Source organism: Oncorhynchus nerka, linkage group LG20, assembly GCF_034236695.1.
Source record: "Oncorhynchus nerka isolate Pitt River linkage group LG20, Oner_Uvic_2.0, whole genome shotgun sequence".
NCBI classification, from domain to species: domain Eukaryota; kingdom Metazoa; phylum Chordata; class Actinopteri; order Salmoniformes; family Salmonidae; genus Oncorhynchus; species Oncorhynchus nerka.
Genome location: NC_088415.1, coordinates 25,886,961 through 25,900,914, shown reverse-complemented (window position 1 = coordinate 25,900,914; position 13,954 = coordinate 25,886,961). Strand labels below are relative to the sequence as shown.

At 41.0% G+C, this 13,954-nt stretch overlaps 1 protein-coding gene across 2 annotated transcripts in view; it reads left to right on the top strand.

Annotated features, from left to right (window-relative positions):
* LOC115102146 (acid-sensing ion channel 1-like) overlaps positions 1-13,954 on the top strand; it is an 86,358-nt gene that overhangs the window by 69,571 nt on the left and 2,833 nt on the right. For both annotated transcript variants that reach the window (XM_065005338.1, XM_029621765.2), the window contains exons 3-10: positions 6,298-6,448; positions 8,359-8,486; positions 8,656-8,806; positions 8,904-8,960; positions 9,084-9,237; positions 9,470-9,561; positions 9,688-9,767; positions 10,012-10,113. In XM_065005338.1, the coding sequence (XP_064861410.1) occupies positions 6,298-6,448; positions 8,359-8,486; positions 8,656-8,806; positions 8,904-8,960; positions 9,084-9,237; positions 9,470-9,561; positions 9,688-9,767; positions 10,012-10,113 (915 nt within the window). The remainder of the gene's footprint in view (positions 1-6,297; positions 6,449-8,358; positions 8,487-8,655; positions 8,807-8,903; positions 8,961-9,083; positions 9,238-9,469; positions 9,562-9,687; positions 9,768-10,011; positions 10,114-13,954) is intronic.

Below are 13,954 nucleotides of genomic sequence, written 5' to 3'. Positions count from 1 at the left end.
GTGTTGAAATCCACATGCCCGACATTCACCAGGGGAGGACTAATACAATTGGCTGAAAAATAGCCCGTTTTTAACAGGGTTTTAGTATGCTCGTGTTTAAATATGGAGATATTTTCTAATCCATCTAAGAATAAACCAGCAGGGGGTGGGGGTAACAGGGATCATTTTACTATTTTTTTCTCACCTGCTTTTTCCCAGTGTTGAAAGATGTATTTTTACTTAGCATGTCATGGCACTTTGGCCAGTTTTCCTCCAACCATAGAAGACAAGGTAGGCTTCAAGTTGCCAGTTATAGTCTCTCCCAGAGACATACCGTACAGAAGATTCTACCCAACAGTGTTACTCACCATTTTATTGGACTTGTGTTGTTGAGACCCCCATGCAGTTTTACGTTTCTCTTTATGCTGTGTTGTTTTATTGCCTGAGTACTAGAGGGTGAATACACTATAGTTGATTTATCAACGAATAGCCAATCTAACTGCTCTATTGTTCATTGTTTTTGAAACAATTCTTGCAATTACTCTTCAAATATCTATCACAAACATAATGCATCTACAAATATACATGTAACTGCTAAAATAATAGAAACACTCAAGTAAATGAGGGAAATAAAGTATATTGAAAGCAGGTGTGGTTTCTGAGTTAATTAAGTAATTAACATCCCATCATGCTTAGGGTCATGTATACAAATGCTGTGCAGGCCATTATTTTGGTTACCATGCCTATGCGCCCATCCACAGGGCACGAGTGGTCACTTAATAGTTTGATGAGCATGTAAACCGTATACAATGGCCATCTCAGGCACCAGAACCCAATTGAACATTTATGGGAGATTCTGGCATGGTGCCTGAGACAGCGTTTTCCACCACCATCAACAAAACACCACAATATAGAATTTCTCATGGAAGAATGGTGTCACATCCTTCCAATAGACTTCCAGACAGTTGTAGAATCTATGCCAAGGTGCATTGAAGTTGTTCTGGTGGAGGTGGCCCAACGCCCTATTAACACACTTTATGTTGGGGTTTCTTTTATTTTGGATGTTACCTGTATGTCGATGCAAAAAGTATCCTGACCCCAGCTAACATCATGCATATATTTTGGTCATATCCTAATCCGTATAGTGGTTTGATACATTTAAAAAAGAATGGCTGAACCTTTGACACAAATTCACTCTCTGCAATATCTGCAATGCCCTCTGAGGTTAACTCAACCAAAAGTGGTGTCTTTTTCCCTCCTAGTAACAGGCTTTATACGTCTTAAGTGGAAAAATACTCCCCCTCCTTCATATAATATGCTTCCTTAACTCTCTCTCACCTCTCCCCACCCCCTTCTCCCTGTCTCTCTCTCTCTCTGCCTCTATGTCTCTCATCCCATGCTATGATGCTATCGCCTCTGAAGGTGATAGATACTGAGAGTTGTGGCAGTGTCTGGGAGTGGGAGGAGAGTGGTGGAGAGGAGTAGAGCGTCTCTGTCTGCCTTTCAAATATTAATCAAACTTAGCAGAAGGAGGGAGAAGATGGAAAGGAGTCCACTGGGAATATCACATCACAGCTCAGAGGAGACGGTGAGGAGAGGGGAGGGATGGAGGATGGAAATAAAGGAGCAATTAAAGGAAAGAAACACTCATTGTGTGGGAGATTAATTAGAATTTTCAAAACCCATCCACTGGGCACACACTGGTTGAATCAATCAATCATCACTTCAATGAAATCGACATCTGCCTAGTGGGCAGGCTTGCGTATGAAAGAATGTGGGTTTGTGATGGAAAGCTGAAAAGAGGATCCATCACAAGGATATAATGCAAACAATGGCGCTGCCTACCACAAAGCTAATGATTGTAGCAATGAGTCAAGTTATTCTGACAGCCTAAATTAATTTGAGGATTTAACTGAATTGCAGAACATCAAGGCATGTAGTGCAGGATCTCCCCTGCAAATCATCTAAAGTGGAAAAATACAAGTCAACAGCTCCTGCTCTATTTATTCTCTTTCTCCTTTGTTGTCAATTATGTCTGAGGTCCTGCTGTCCCTTTATCCATGAACTGGTCATTAGACAACTCTTGCAGGCCTGTCTGGCTCAAGGTACTATCTGACAGGAAAGCCATTGGAAGTGGCTGGTATGGGATGATCCATTCATTACCAGATATATTACGCTAGCTGTGACAGCAGACGTGTGTTAAACTAAACATTATTTTACACCTGCCTCTGATTGAGAACCATATCAGGCCAAACACAGAAACAGACAAACTAGACACACAACATAGAATGCCCACCCAGCTCACGTCCTGACCAACACTAAACCAAGGAAAACACACAAGACCTATGGTCAGAACATGACAACATGAAAAACACAGTAGGTTGTTGACATCTTTATACACCACTTTAAAAAGCAGGCTGTACTGTAAAAAGGTATTCATTTGGAGGAAAACATTTTAGCTATTCGCCATGTCCACATTTTAGCTCTACACCATGTCCACATATTTTTTTGTAGAATCAAGATGATGTGTGACTTGCTGGTGACAGTTTATGGATCTCTCTTTTTACTGCCGGAACACAAATTAAGGGGAACACTTACTGTGTGGCAGGCTTTTATATTGCCATCTTCCCTGTGGAGGCCTGTGGTTCACTTCAGTTCACTTGTTCCCGACAGTTTTTGTTTTTGTGACAACATTTGACAAGTAACTATTGAGCCTCTATGCTTTTCAGCCATCATTAACACACTCAGCTTGACACACACACACTTGAGACACACACACACACATACACACACTCATTATATCCCCTAGCCTTGGTATTTGATGTCCTGCATGGGAAGACCTTCCGTATTACCCATTAGTTTGGTGAGTCAGCAGCTGTTGTCCAAACACACACAGTCGATAACAGGACAGTGTACTGCCTGTATTCTGACATTTGCATCAACAAGAGCCTTTGAGCTGCAATCTCTTTCCCTCACAGAAGTCAGTCAGCACTCAACAGTCGAGAGCGTCCCTGTTTTACTGTTCTTGGTTTGCCCTTCAGTTTGGGCAGGAAAGACAGATGGAACCCAGAACAGGAGAGACAGGTCTCAGGTTGGCAAGACTGATCTGAACTACGGCATTAATGCATTTGAATTGGCATACTCCTTTAATGAGCACAATTAACAATGCATAAATCTGTTAACTCTCCTGCCTGTGGCCTGTGTTTTTAAGTTTTCATTATATCTTAACTAAAGTTCAACAAAGTCCGTTTATCTATAAAATTGGCTGTCTTGGGAGTTGTTCCAGATTTTCCAGATTACTTAGAACGCCTGCTGCATCAACAAGCAAATGACAACATTAGCACTCTCTGGAAAAAAGATTATGCTTGCTGACCGCCGACCGGTCACTGCTGCCTGACACATGGCTGCTACTACCATTTAAATCGCAATCTCTTTGCCGGCGCTTCGGCTGTTTAATAGAGCAGCATAATAGCTGAGCAAGTGTTTGCACTTTACAGAGACTGTTCTAAGTCTCTGAAACGTTCCCTCATAAAACAATAGAGTGCTAATGGATTCATTTCCCCCTGCAGAGGCATCCTTTAACAGCTGGGGTGTATCAGGTCTCGTCCCACAGCCAGGAGAGTATGTGGATTCGTGATTTAGGACTTGTTCTACAGTCTGCATCGCCTGTAACGAAGGAAATGCACATTGATGTATATCATTAACTACAGGAGAGTGCTAAGTGCTTTTCTATGGCGGGAAACACACTTTGAATGATAGACACTGATTGACTACAGGGCACTCCAAAGATTATAGACTGCAAACTCGTTAAGATCTTTAGGGCGGGTAAAGAGGATTGATTTCTCTGTAAAGTAGTCATTTTAATGAATTGCCAACAAAGGCAGCAGAATGTAAAAGGAAAGAGAAAAACTAGTGGCCTAAAACATTTACATATTCACAAAGGAACTGGAACTTTCCTTCACTTTTCTTCTTTTGGTGTTCAACTGTCAGTGTAGCCTGTCATCTTATAGAGTCAACCGTGTATTATGAGTCACTGTCAGATCATGTAGGCCAACTGTAATGTGGCTTAGATAGCAACGTGCACAAAGACACAGACTGCACGCCACACACAAATTCAGTCATTCCTTCGGGAACATGCATTACATTGTAATACATAAAAATCAAATTCCAAACTTCAGAAAAGACATGTTCATTCATTAATGTATTCATAAGGAACAGGCACTAGCTGACATCACACACTCATTCATTGATTCATTTATTCATAAAGAGCATCTGGCACTCTGACCTTACACAGTCATTCATTCATGTGTTCAGAAAGAACATGCACTCATTGAGGTTAGATGTAAAGGCTAACATAGAACTAACATATGGTTAAGTAACTTCCCCATATGCCATTAGACTCTGCAGAGTAGACACAAGTCTATAACGATGCCAGTCAAAGTTCAGTGGAGTGGATGAAGGGAGGGAGGGGGGGTAGCATGAAGGAGGAAGGAGTGGGGTAGTGTTGATGATGTGTAAAGGAAGTAGGGAAATGTGTGAGTAAGAGATGGGTGGATGGGTAGAAGCAGAGTTGATGCAGGGTTGAAGCAGAGTAGAAGCATGTTACAGAAGGCATAGAAAATATGGAAGTAGAGTTTGAGGTAGGACAGTCTTTTTACTCTAACATTGGTTGAGATTAGAAACCTATTTTCTTGTCTACTAGGCAATGATGACAAAAACATCCTCCAGAATACTCACATACTCCATTCAGTGTGTCTGAGAACATCAGGTATGAATTTACCCCACAGTGATTTCCAGTCACTCTACAAGCCTATAGCTGTGTAGCAGTCCCTCACGACAGAGAAAGCTGAACATTGATCCTGTAATTATCAGCCAGTGTGTGTGTGTGTGTGTGTGTGTGTGTGTGTGCGTGCGTGTGCATGCGTGCGTGCGTGCGTGTTTGGTTTTACTATCATGTGGACCAGAATTCCTCACAAGGATAGTAAAACAAGGAAAGATCTGACAAGTGGGGAGGATTAGAGTTACAATTAGGTTTAGGGTAAGGAGTTCGGTTTAGGTTCACGATTAGGGGTTAGGGAAAATAGAATTTTGAATGGGAATCAATTGTTTGGTCCCCACAAGGATAGTAGAACAAACGTGGGTGTGTGTGATGATAGATGGCAAGGCTGAGCTGTCTAACAGCACTGTCCAAACTCAGTCAACAATCATTGTGTTTGTCAGCCCTCTCTCTATTCACAGATGTGTCATGTTGCTGCATACGCTGAGCAATGGCCCGCTCCCAGCTTCAGCACAGCACAAGTTACTTTATAGTTGATACAGACAGTGTCATAAATACAAATTACTTATGACTTACAGTAGACATGAGCATAGTTCCATGCTGTTGTTTATACACTGAACAAAAATTTTAACGCAACATGTAAAGTGTTGGTCCCGTGTTTCATGAGCTGAAATAGAAAATCACAGAAATGTCCCATTATGCACCAAACGTATTTCTCTCAAAATGTGTTTACATCCCTGTTAGTGAGCATTTCTCCTTTGCCAAGATAATCCATCCACCTGACAGGTGTGGTATATGAAGAAGCTGACAGCATGATCATTACACAGGTGCACCTTGTGCTGGGGACAATAAAAGGCCACTTTAAAATGTGCAGTTTTGTCACACAACACAATGTCACAGATGTCTCAAATTTTGAGAGAGCGTGGAATTGGCATGCTGACTGCAGGAATGTTCGCCAGTACTGTTGCCAGAGAATTTGATGTTCATTTCTCTACCATAAGCTGCCTCCAAAGTTGTTTTAGAGAACATGGCAGTGCGTCCAACCGGCCTCAAAACCACAGACCACATGTAACCATGCTAGCCCAGGACCTCCACATCCGGCTTCTTCACCTGCGGGGTCGACTGAGGGGTGGGAGGGGGGAGGGGGGTGCTGAGGAGTATTTCTGTCTGTAATAAAGCCGTTTTGTCTGGGAAAACTAATTTTGATTGGCTGGGCCTTGCTCCCCAGTTGGTGGGTCTATGTCTTCCCAAGCCCACCCATGGATGCACCCCTGCCCAGTTATGTGAAATCCATAGATCAGATGAATAGGTAACCCCAAACCCGGGGGAATACCCTCATCACCCCTGGTACTGTGGTGTCTAATGTAGACTAACACTGACCCCCAGTGGCAAGTTACAGTAAGGAACAAAACTGGATTTATAGAAACTATTGAGCAGAGCCGTACATCTGGATGAATATGGCTCTGCTATTGTGAGGGACGGTTCCAGGACATCTCGTCTTGCTATCTCATCCCTTTCATATTTCTCATCTTTCTCCTCAGGTGTTCACTCGCTATGGGAAGTGTTACACGTTCAACGCAGGAGGCGAGGGCCGCACCCCTCTCATAACTACCAAGGGAGGGATGGGGAACGGTCTGGAGCTCATGCTGGACATTCAGCAAGATGAGTACCTCCCTGTGTGGGGAGAGACAGGTGAGGACAAAAGTGTGTGTGTGTGTGTGTGTGTGTATGTGCGTGTGTGTGTGTAAGTGTGGGTGCTTGTGTGTGTTCATTACACAGCGGTCATAATCTGCTGCTGAAAAAACGTATGTGTTATGGCTTTACATCCTCTGCAATATCGTGGATTGAGAGTTACCTATCAAACACAACACAGAGTGTTTTCTTTAATCGAAGCCTCTCTAACGTAAACCAGGTAGAGTGTGGTATACCTCAAAGCAGCTGCCTTGGCCATTTCTATTTTTACTAATGACCTACCACTAGCATTAAGTAAAGCCTGTGTGTCTATGTATGCTGATGACTCAACATTATACACGTCAGCTACCACAGCAAGTGAGATCACTGCAAACCTTAACAAAGATCTGCATTCAGTTTTAGAATGGGTGGCTAGCAATAAGCTAGTCCAAAATATTTAAAAACCTTAAAACATTGTATTTGAGACAAATCAATCACTAAACCCTGAACCTAATCTAAATCTTGTAATGAATAATGTGGAAAATTAGCAAGTTGTGGAGACTAAACTGCTTGGTGTAACCCTGGATTGTACACTGACATGGTCAAAACATATTGATCCAACGGTTGCTAAGATGGGGTGAGGTCTGTCCATGATAAAGCGCTGCTCTGCTTTCTTGACATCACAGTCAAACAAACAAGTCCTACAGGCCCTAGTTTTAATCACACCTAGATTACTGCCAAGTTATATGGTCAAGTGCTGCAAAGAAGGACTTAGGAAAATTACAGTTGACACAGAAAGACTGGCCCTTAAATGTACACGGAGGGCTAATATCAAGAACATGCGCATCAATCTCTCCTGGCTCAAAGTAGAGAGATTGACTTCATCACTACTTGTCTTTGTGAGAGGTATTGACGTGTTGAAAGCACTGAAATGTCTGTTCAAACACCTAACTCACAGCTCAGAAACCCATACATATCCCACAAGACATGCCGCCAGGGGCCTCTTCACAGTCCCTAAGGCCTGTGACGCACAGTACTACATAGAGCAAAGACTACATGGAACTCTTTTCCACATCAGGTAACCCAAGCTAGCAGTAAAATCAGATTTAAAACACAGATAAAACAACACCTCACGACTGTGAAGAGACACACACTCACGCATGCACATTCACGCACACTCACACAAACACACACACACACACACTCTGGTACTCATACTACACACACCCACTCATTGGAATATTGTAGTAATGTCAAAAATAAAAAAAATAAAAAAAACGTAAATTTGTAATGATTTAGACCAGGGTTCCCCAACTGGATTTTAATTTGACACGGAGTGGTTTTATTTGGCCCCCCCAAGTTATCTGAGCAAAATAAAAATAAACATTTTTTTATTGTGTGGAAATTTCAGTGTTGGACATAAAAGACTTCAAAAAACCCAGGAAATCAGCTCCAAGGGATTTTAATTTAAGAAATCTGTTCCCAATTATTCCCATGCATAATAGTGAGACACGTGATCATATACAAATGTAAGCAAGGTTTGAAATGATTATGTTTTAGTCAAGCATTATATCTGTTTGGGCTTCTTGTGATCAATTTGCAGTCTATAAATGATTTCCGGGCCCCCGACCATCCGCTCCAGAATCAATTGGCCCACAGTTAAATCTAGTTGATGATCCCTGATGTAGACTATTGTTTTGTTGTGATGTGTTGTTTTGTTCCTATTTGAACCCCAGGAAGAGTAGTGGCTGCCTTCGCAACATCTAATATGGATCCTAATAAAATACTAAAATACTAAATACAGCTCACATGTGTGTTGCTCTATCCAACAGACCTCTCTATCTGTCTGCTGGAGCCAGTGGGTTCATTAGTTAAATAAGCCATATGCATGGATGGTGCAGTGATCCCTGCCACTGTTCCCCTCTCCACAGATGAGACCTCATTTGAAGCTGGGATCAAAGTTCAGATCCACAATCAGGAGGAGCCACCCTTCATCGACCAGCTGGGCTTCGGAGTGGCACCTGGGTTCCAGACCTTTGTCTCCTGCCAGGAACAACGGGTCGGGACATTATATTTATTTGCACAACTTTATTTAAACAAAATAGTAATACATGTACAAATGCTACTGTAAGCACAACCTGTGTAACTGTTGTAGTACACCTATTCATTTGTAGTTATACTGTAGCTCATACTGTATGTGTAACAGTTGTCATGTGTGTCTATTCCAGCTGATATATTTGCCCCCACCCTGGGGGGACTGTAAGGTGACATGGATGGACTCAGAATTCTTTGAAACGTACAGCATCACGGCCTGCCGTATCGACTGTGAGACGCGCTACCTGGTGGAGAACTGTAACTGCCGCATGGTGCACATGCCTGGTAAGTGAACTCTACCACCCAGCCATTTACCTAGTCTGGGCTATTTAAGTTTTCAAGTTCAACTTAGATCCATTGATTAACAACTCTTTATATACAGGAGATGCCCCATACTGCACCCCTGAGCTGTACAAAGAGTGTGCTGATCCAGCTCTTGGTAAGCAATAGATCCAGACTGCTGTTTCTTAGACCATAGCAACTATATTTTCGTTTCTACATCACTTACATGGACTAAAAAGAGAAGAAGTGTTAATGCTGCAGTATTACTCTTTGCTCCCAGACTTCCTGGTGGAGAAAGACAATGATTTTTGTGTGTGTGAGACGCCGTGCAACATGACCAGATACAGCAAGGAGCTGTCCTTCGTCAAGATCCCCAGCAAGGCCTCTGCCAAGTATCTGGCCAAGAAATACAACAAATCAGAGCAGTACATAGCGTGAGTCTAATGTTTCAAACACCAGATAAAAACTTTACAGCGAGTATGGAGTACATAGTAAGAAATGTAATGGCAAAGAAATTTGATTGGGGCTTTGGCCCTTGAATCTTTCACCCTCCAGTTCCATTTCCAATACACATATTTAGTGCAACTAAGTAAAGATGTTCTCTATCAGAAGATTACGTAAACTGTTTGCTGTTTAGATGTTGAATATGGTATTTTTCTGTAACAGTGATAATATCCTGGTTCTGGACATCTTCTTTGAGGCTCTAAACTATGAGACGATCGAACAGAAGAAAGCCTATGAAGTAGCAGGACTTTTAGGTATTTCACTGATTAAAAAAAAAAAAAACCAATTCATTTTCTTTTTAAGGATACTTTGTTGGAAATGTGTATCTTTTGGGAAAGTTTATTATCTTTGATAATCTTGTCCTTGTCCGTTCTTCCCAGGTGATATTGGCGGTCAGATGGGTCTTTTCATTGGAGCCAGTCTCCTTACTATTCTGGAGCTGTTTGACTACATCTATGAGGTCATCTTTTCATTCTCTCTAGTATTCTACAGTGACAGAAAACAACCACACTTTTCCATTATGCTTTCTGTCTCACTCATTATTGTAATCTCTTGGAAAAGCAGAATTAAACAGTTATGCGTTTTACAAATAACTGTCGAAGAGGCAGACACACTCCGAAATGTCCACCTTTTCTCTTACCAGCCTTTGTCTCAAATCGACAGCTTCACTGACCTTTGTCGTGTGCATCTGTGTTTCATCACAGGTGATAAAGTACAAGCTCTGTCGATGCTCAGAGAAGAAACACAAGCACAGCAACAACAACGACCAGGGAGCTGTTCTGAGCCTGGAAGATGTGAAATGTCACGTCAGTAACTTTCACTAAACATTTGCAGCTCTCAGAAAGAGGCAGCCATATTCCTTCATGTCGAAACATCTCAATGAAGGATTTCATGTGCATGAAGCCAGGTTTTTTGTGTAAAATAAAATGTGTTCTAAATTAACGTGCAGATGTAGGATCTTAATTTGAGCCCGTTTGCTACAGCAGAAAAATAATCCTGCAGCACAGGAAATGTGAATTATTATGGCGATTATAATTAATGGACCTTTTTGTAGAGGAAAGTCAAGTCTGATATTTAAAAGTGTAAATTGAAAACCTCAAATCTACTACAAGTTTTAAATAGCCTGCATTATTAAGATCCTACATCTGTACCTGATGAGTTTCATGGATGTGTGTGTGTGGGGGGGGTATATCTAGTTTTGCCTCACACACACCAGAATAAAAGACAATCAATTCAATGATCGTAGAACCAATGTTGTTTCAACGTAATTTGTCATGGTAACCAAATTTCAACATAGACAAACCTTGTTTAAAATATGTTGAGTTTGTACCTTTAAAACAATATCAGATCTTCAGCGTTATTTCCACTATCAGAAAAGAAAACTACAGGCTGGGCAGCACCTCTTACTAGGAGAATTGATCCATCTACAGCTACCTTTTGGTATCCCATTCAGGTTTTTAACCAAGCCCAGCCCTGCTTAGCTATGATATTTGTCACTCAATATTACCAATGTGCTATTGTTAGAATGATCGTTGAGGGATCCCCACTTAAAAATGAAGTAGATTCACTGTTCATATCAAAGTCATTCCAAAGGGTAGGTTTAACAGAGCAAATGAAATGTGACCATAATTCATCACTCATATTTCATCAATGATGCTATTTAGGCCTTTAAAACATTTCATTTAATTTCAACATCTATTGTTTCAATTCAACCCAGAATGCAACTAAAAATAGATAATTACAATAGGCCTAGAGTTTCAAACTCTGGTTGATCTCAAATTGAAGGATATTTGGTGATGTGAATTGTGTTTGGTTGACAATGCAATCAAATATCAACATTTGAAGATGTTCTCTATCTTCTGCTTAGATAGTTCCATCTGTGCCACTGACTCAGTCTGGCTTTAATTCTATTTTGTCTACAAATTACTGATTGATGTGTTGGATTCAAATCTCAATCTCAACCTAAAATCTAAGTTAAAGAATAGGACTAAATCAAATCTAACTTTATTTGAAGTGCATTTACACTGAACAAAAATATAAACTAACATGTAAAGTGTTGGTCCCATGTTTTATGTGCAGAAATAAAAGATCCCAGAAATGTTCCATACGTACAAAAAGCTTATTTCTCTCAAATTCTGTGCTCAAATTTGGGCTCATTGATCACTTGCACCATGTACAGTATCAGTCAAAAGTTTGGACACTACTCATGACAACTACTCATTCAAGGATTTGTCTTTACTTTCACTATTTTCCACATTGTAGAATAATAGTGAAGACATCAAAACGATGAAATAACACATATGGAATAATTTAGTAACCAAAAAAGTGTTAAACAAATCTAAATATATTTCATATTTGAGATTCTTCAAAGTAGCCACCCTTTGCCTTGATGATAGCTTGGCATTCTCACAACCAGCTTCATGAGGTAGTCACCTGGAATGCTTTTCCAACAGTCTTGAAGGAGTTCCCACATTGGCTGCTTTTCCTTCACTCTGCGGTCCAACTCATTCCAAACCATCTCAATTGGGTTGAGGTCAGGTGATTGTGGAGACCAAGTCATTGGATGTAGCACTCATCACTCTCCTTCTTGGTCAAATAGTCCTCGCACAGCCAGAAGGTGTGTTATTGGGTCATTGTCCTGTTGAAAAACAAATGATAATCCCACTAAGCGCAAACCTGTTGGAATGGCGTATCACTGCAGAATGCTGTGGTAGCCATGCTGGTTAAGTGTGCCTTGAATTCTAAATAAATCACAGACAGTCACCAGCAAAGCACCCCCACACCATCACACCTCCATACTTCACAGTGAGAACCACTCATGCAGAGACCATCTGTTCACATACTCTGCGTCTCACAAAGACACAGTGGTTGGACCCAAAAATCTCAAATTTGGACTCATCAGACCACAGGACAGATTTCCACCGGTCTAATGTCCATTGCTCAGGTTTCTTAGCACAAGCCATAATCTTCTTATTATTGGTGTCCTTTAGTAGTGGTTTCTTAGCAGCAATTCAGCCATGAAGGCCTGATTCATGTTGTCTCCTCTGAACAGTTGATGTTGAGATGTGTCTGTTACTTGAACTCTGTGACGCATTTATTTGGGCTGCAATCTGAGGTGCAGTTAACTCTAATTAAATGATCCTCTGCAGCAGAGGTAACTCTGGGTCTTCCTTTCCTGTGGCGGTCCTCATGAGTGCCAGTTTCATCATAGCACTTGATAGTTTTTGCGACTGCACTTGAAGAAACTTTCAAAGTGTTTGACATTTTCCGGATTGACTGACCATGTCTTAAAGTAATGATGGACTGTCATTCCTCTTTGCTTATTTGAGCTTTTCTTGTCATAATATGGACTTGGTCTTTTACCAAATAGGGCTATCTTCTGTATACCATACCTACCATGTCACAACACAACTCAAAAGCATTTAGAAGGAAAGAAATTCCACAAATACATTTTTAACCAGGCACAACTGTTAACCTCTGGGATATTGGGGACGGTAGCGTCCCACCTCAACAACAGCCAGTGAAAGTGCAGGGCGCCAAATTCAAAACAACAGAAATCCCATAATTAAAATTCCTCAAACATACAAGTATTTCACACCATTGTAAAAATAAACTTGTTGTAAATCCAGCCACGGTGTCTGATTTCAAAAAGGCTTTACGATGAAAGTACAACAAACGATTATGTTAGGTCAGTACCTAGTCACAGAAAAACACAGCCATTTTTCCAGCCAAAGAGAGGAGTCACAAAAAGCAGAAATAGAGATAAAATGAATCACTAACCTTTGATGATCTTCATCAGATGACACTCATAGGACTTCATGTTACACATTTGTTTGAAAAAGTTCATATTTATATCCAAAAATCTCAGTTTACATTGGCGCGTTACGTTCAGTAGTTCCAAACCATCTGGTGATTTTGCAAAGATCCACATCAATTTACAGAAATACTCATAATAAACATTGCTAGAAGATACAAGTGTTATGCATGGAATTTTAGATCCACTTCTCCTTAATGCAACCGCTGTGTCAGATTTCAAAAAAGCTTTACCGAAAAAGCACACCATGCAATAATCTGAGTACAGCGCTCAGACAACAAAACAAGCCATACAGATATCCGCCATGTTGTGGAGTCAACAAAGTCAGAAATAGCATTATAAATATTCACTTACCTTTGATGATCTTCATCAGAAGGCACTCCCAGGAATCCCAGTTCCACAATAAATGTTTGATTTGTTTGATAAAGTCCATAATTTATGTCCAAATACCTCCTTTTTGTTTGCACGTTTAGTACGCAATCCAAACTCACGACGCGTGGGCAAGTCCAGACGAAAAGTCATATTACAGTTCGTAGAAACATGTCAAACGAAGTGTCTTTATGATGTTTTCAACATAAATCTTCAATAATGTTCCAACCGGATAATTCCTTTGTCTGTAGAAATGCGATGGAACGCAGCTACCTCTCCCGTGAGCGCGTGTGATCAGCTCATGCCACTCTGGCAGACCTCTGACTCATTCAGCTCCCATTCCCCCCTCCTTCACAGTAGAAGCATCAAACAAGGTTCTAAAGACTGGTGACATCTAGTGGAAGCCTTAGGAAGTGCAATATGACCACATAAACACTGTATATTTGATAGGCAATGACTTGAAA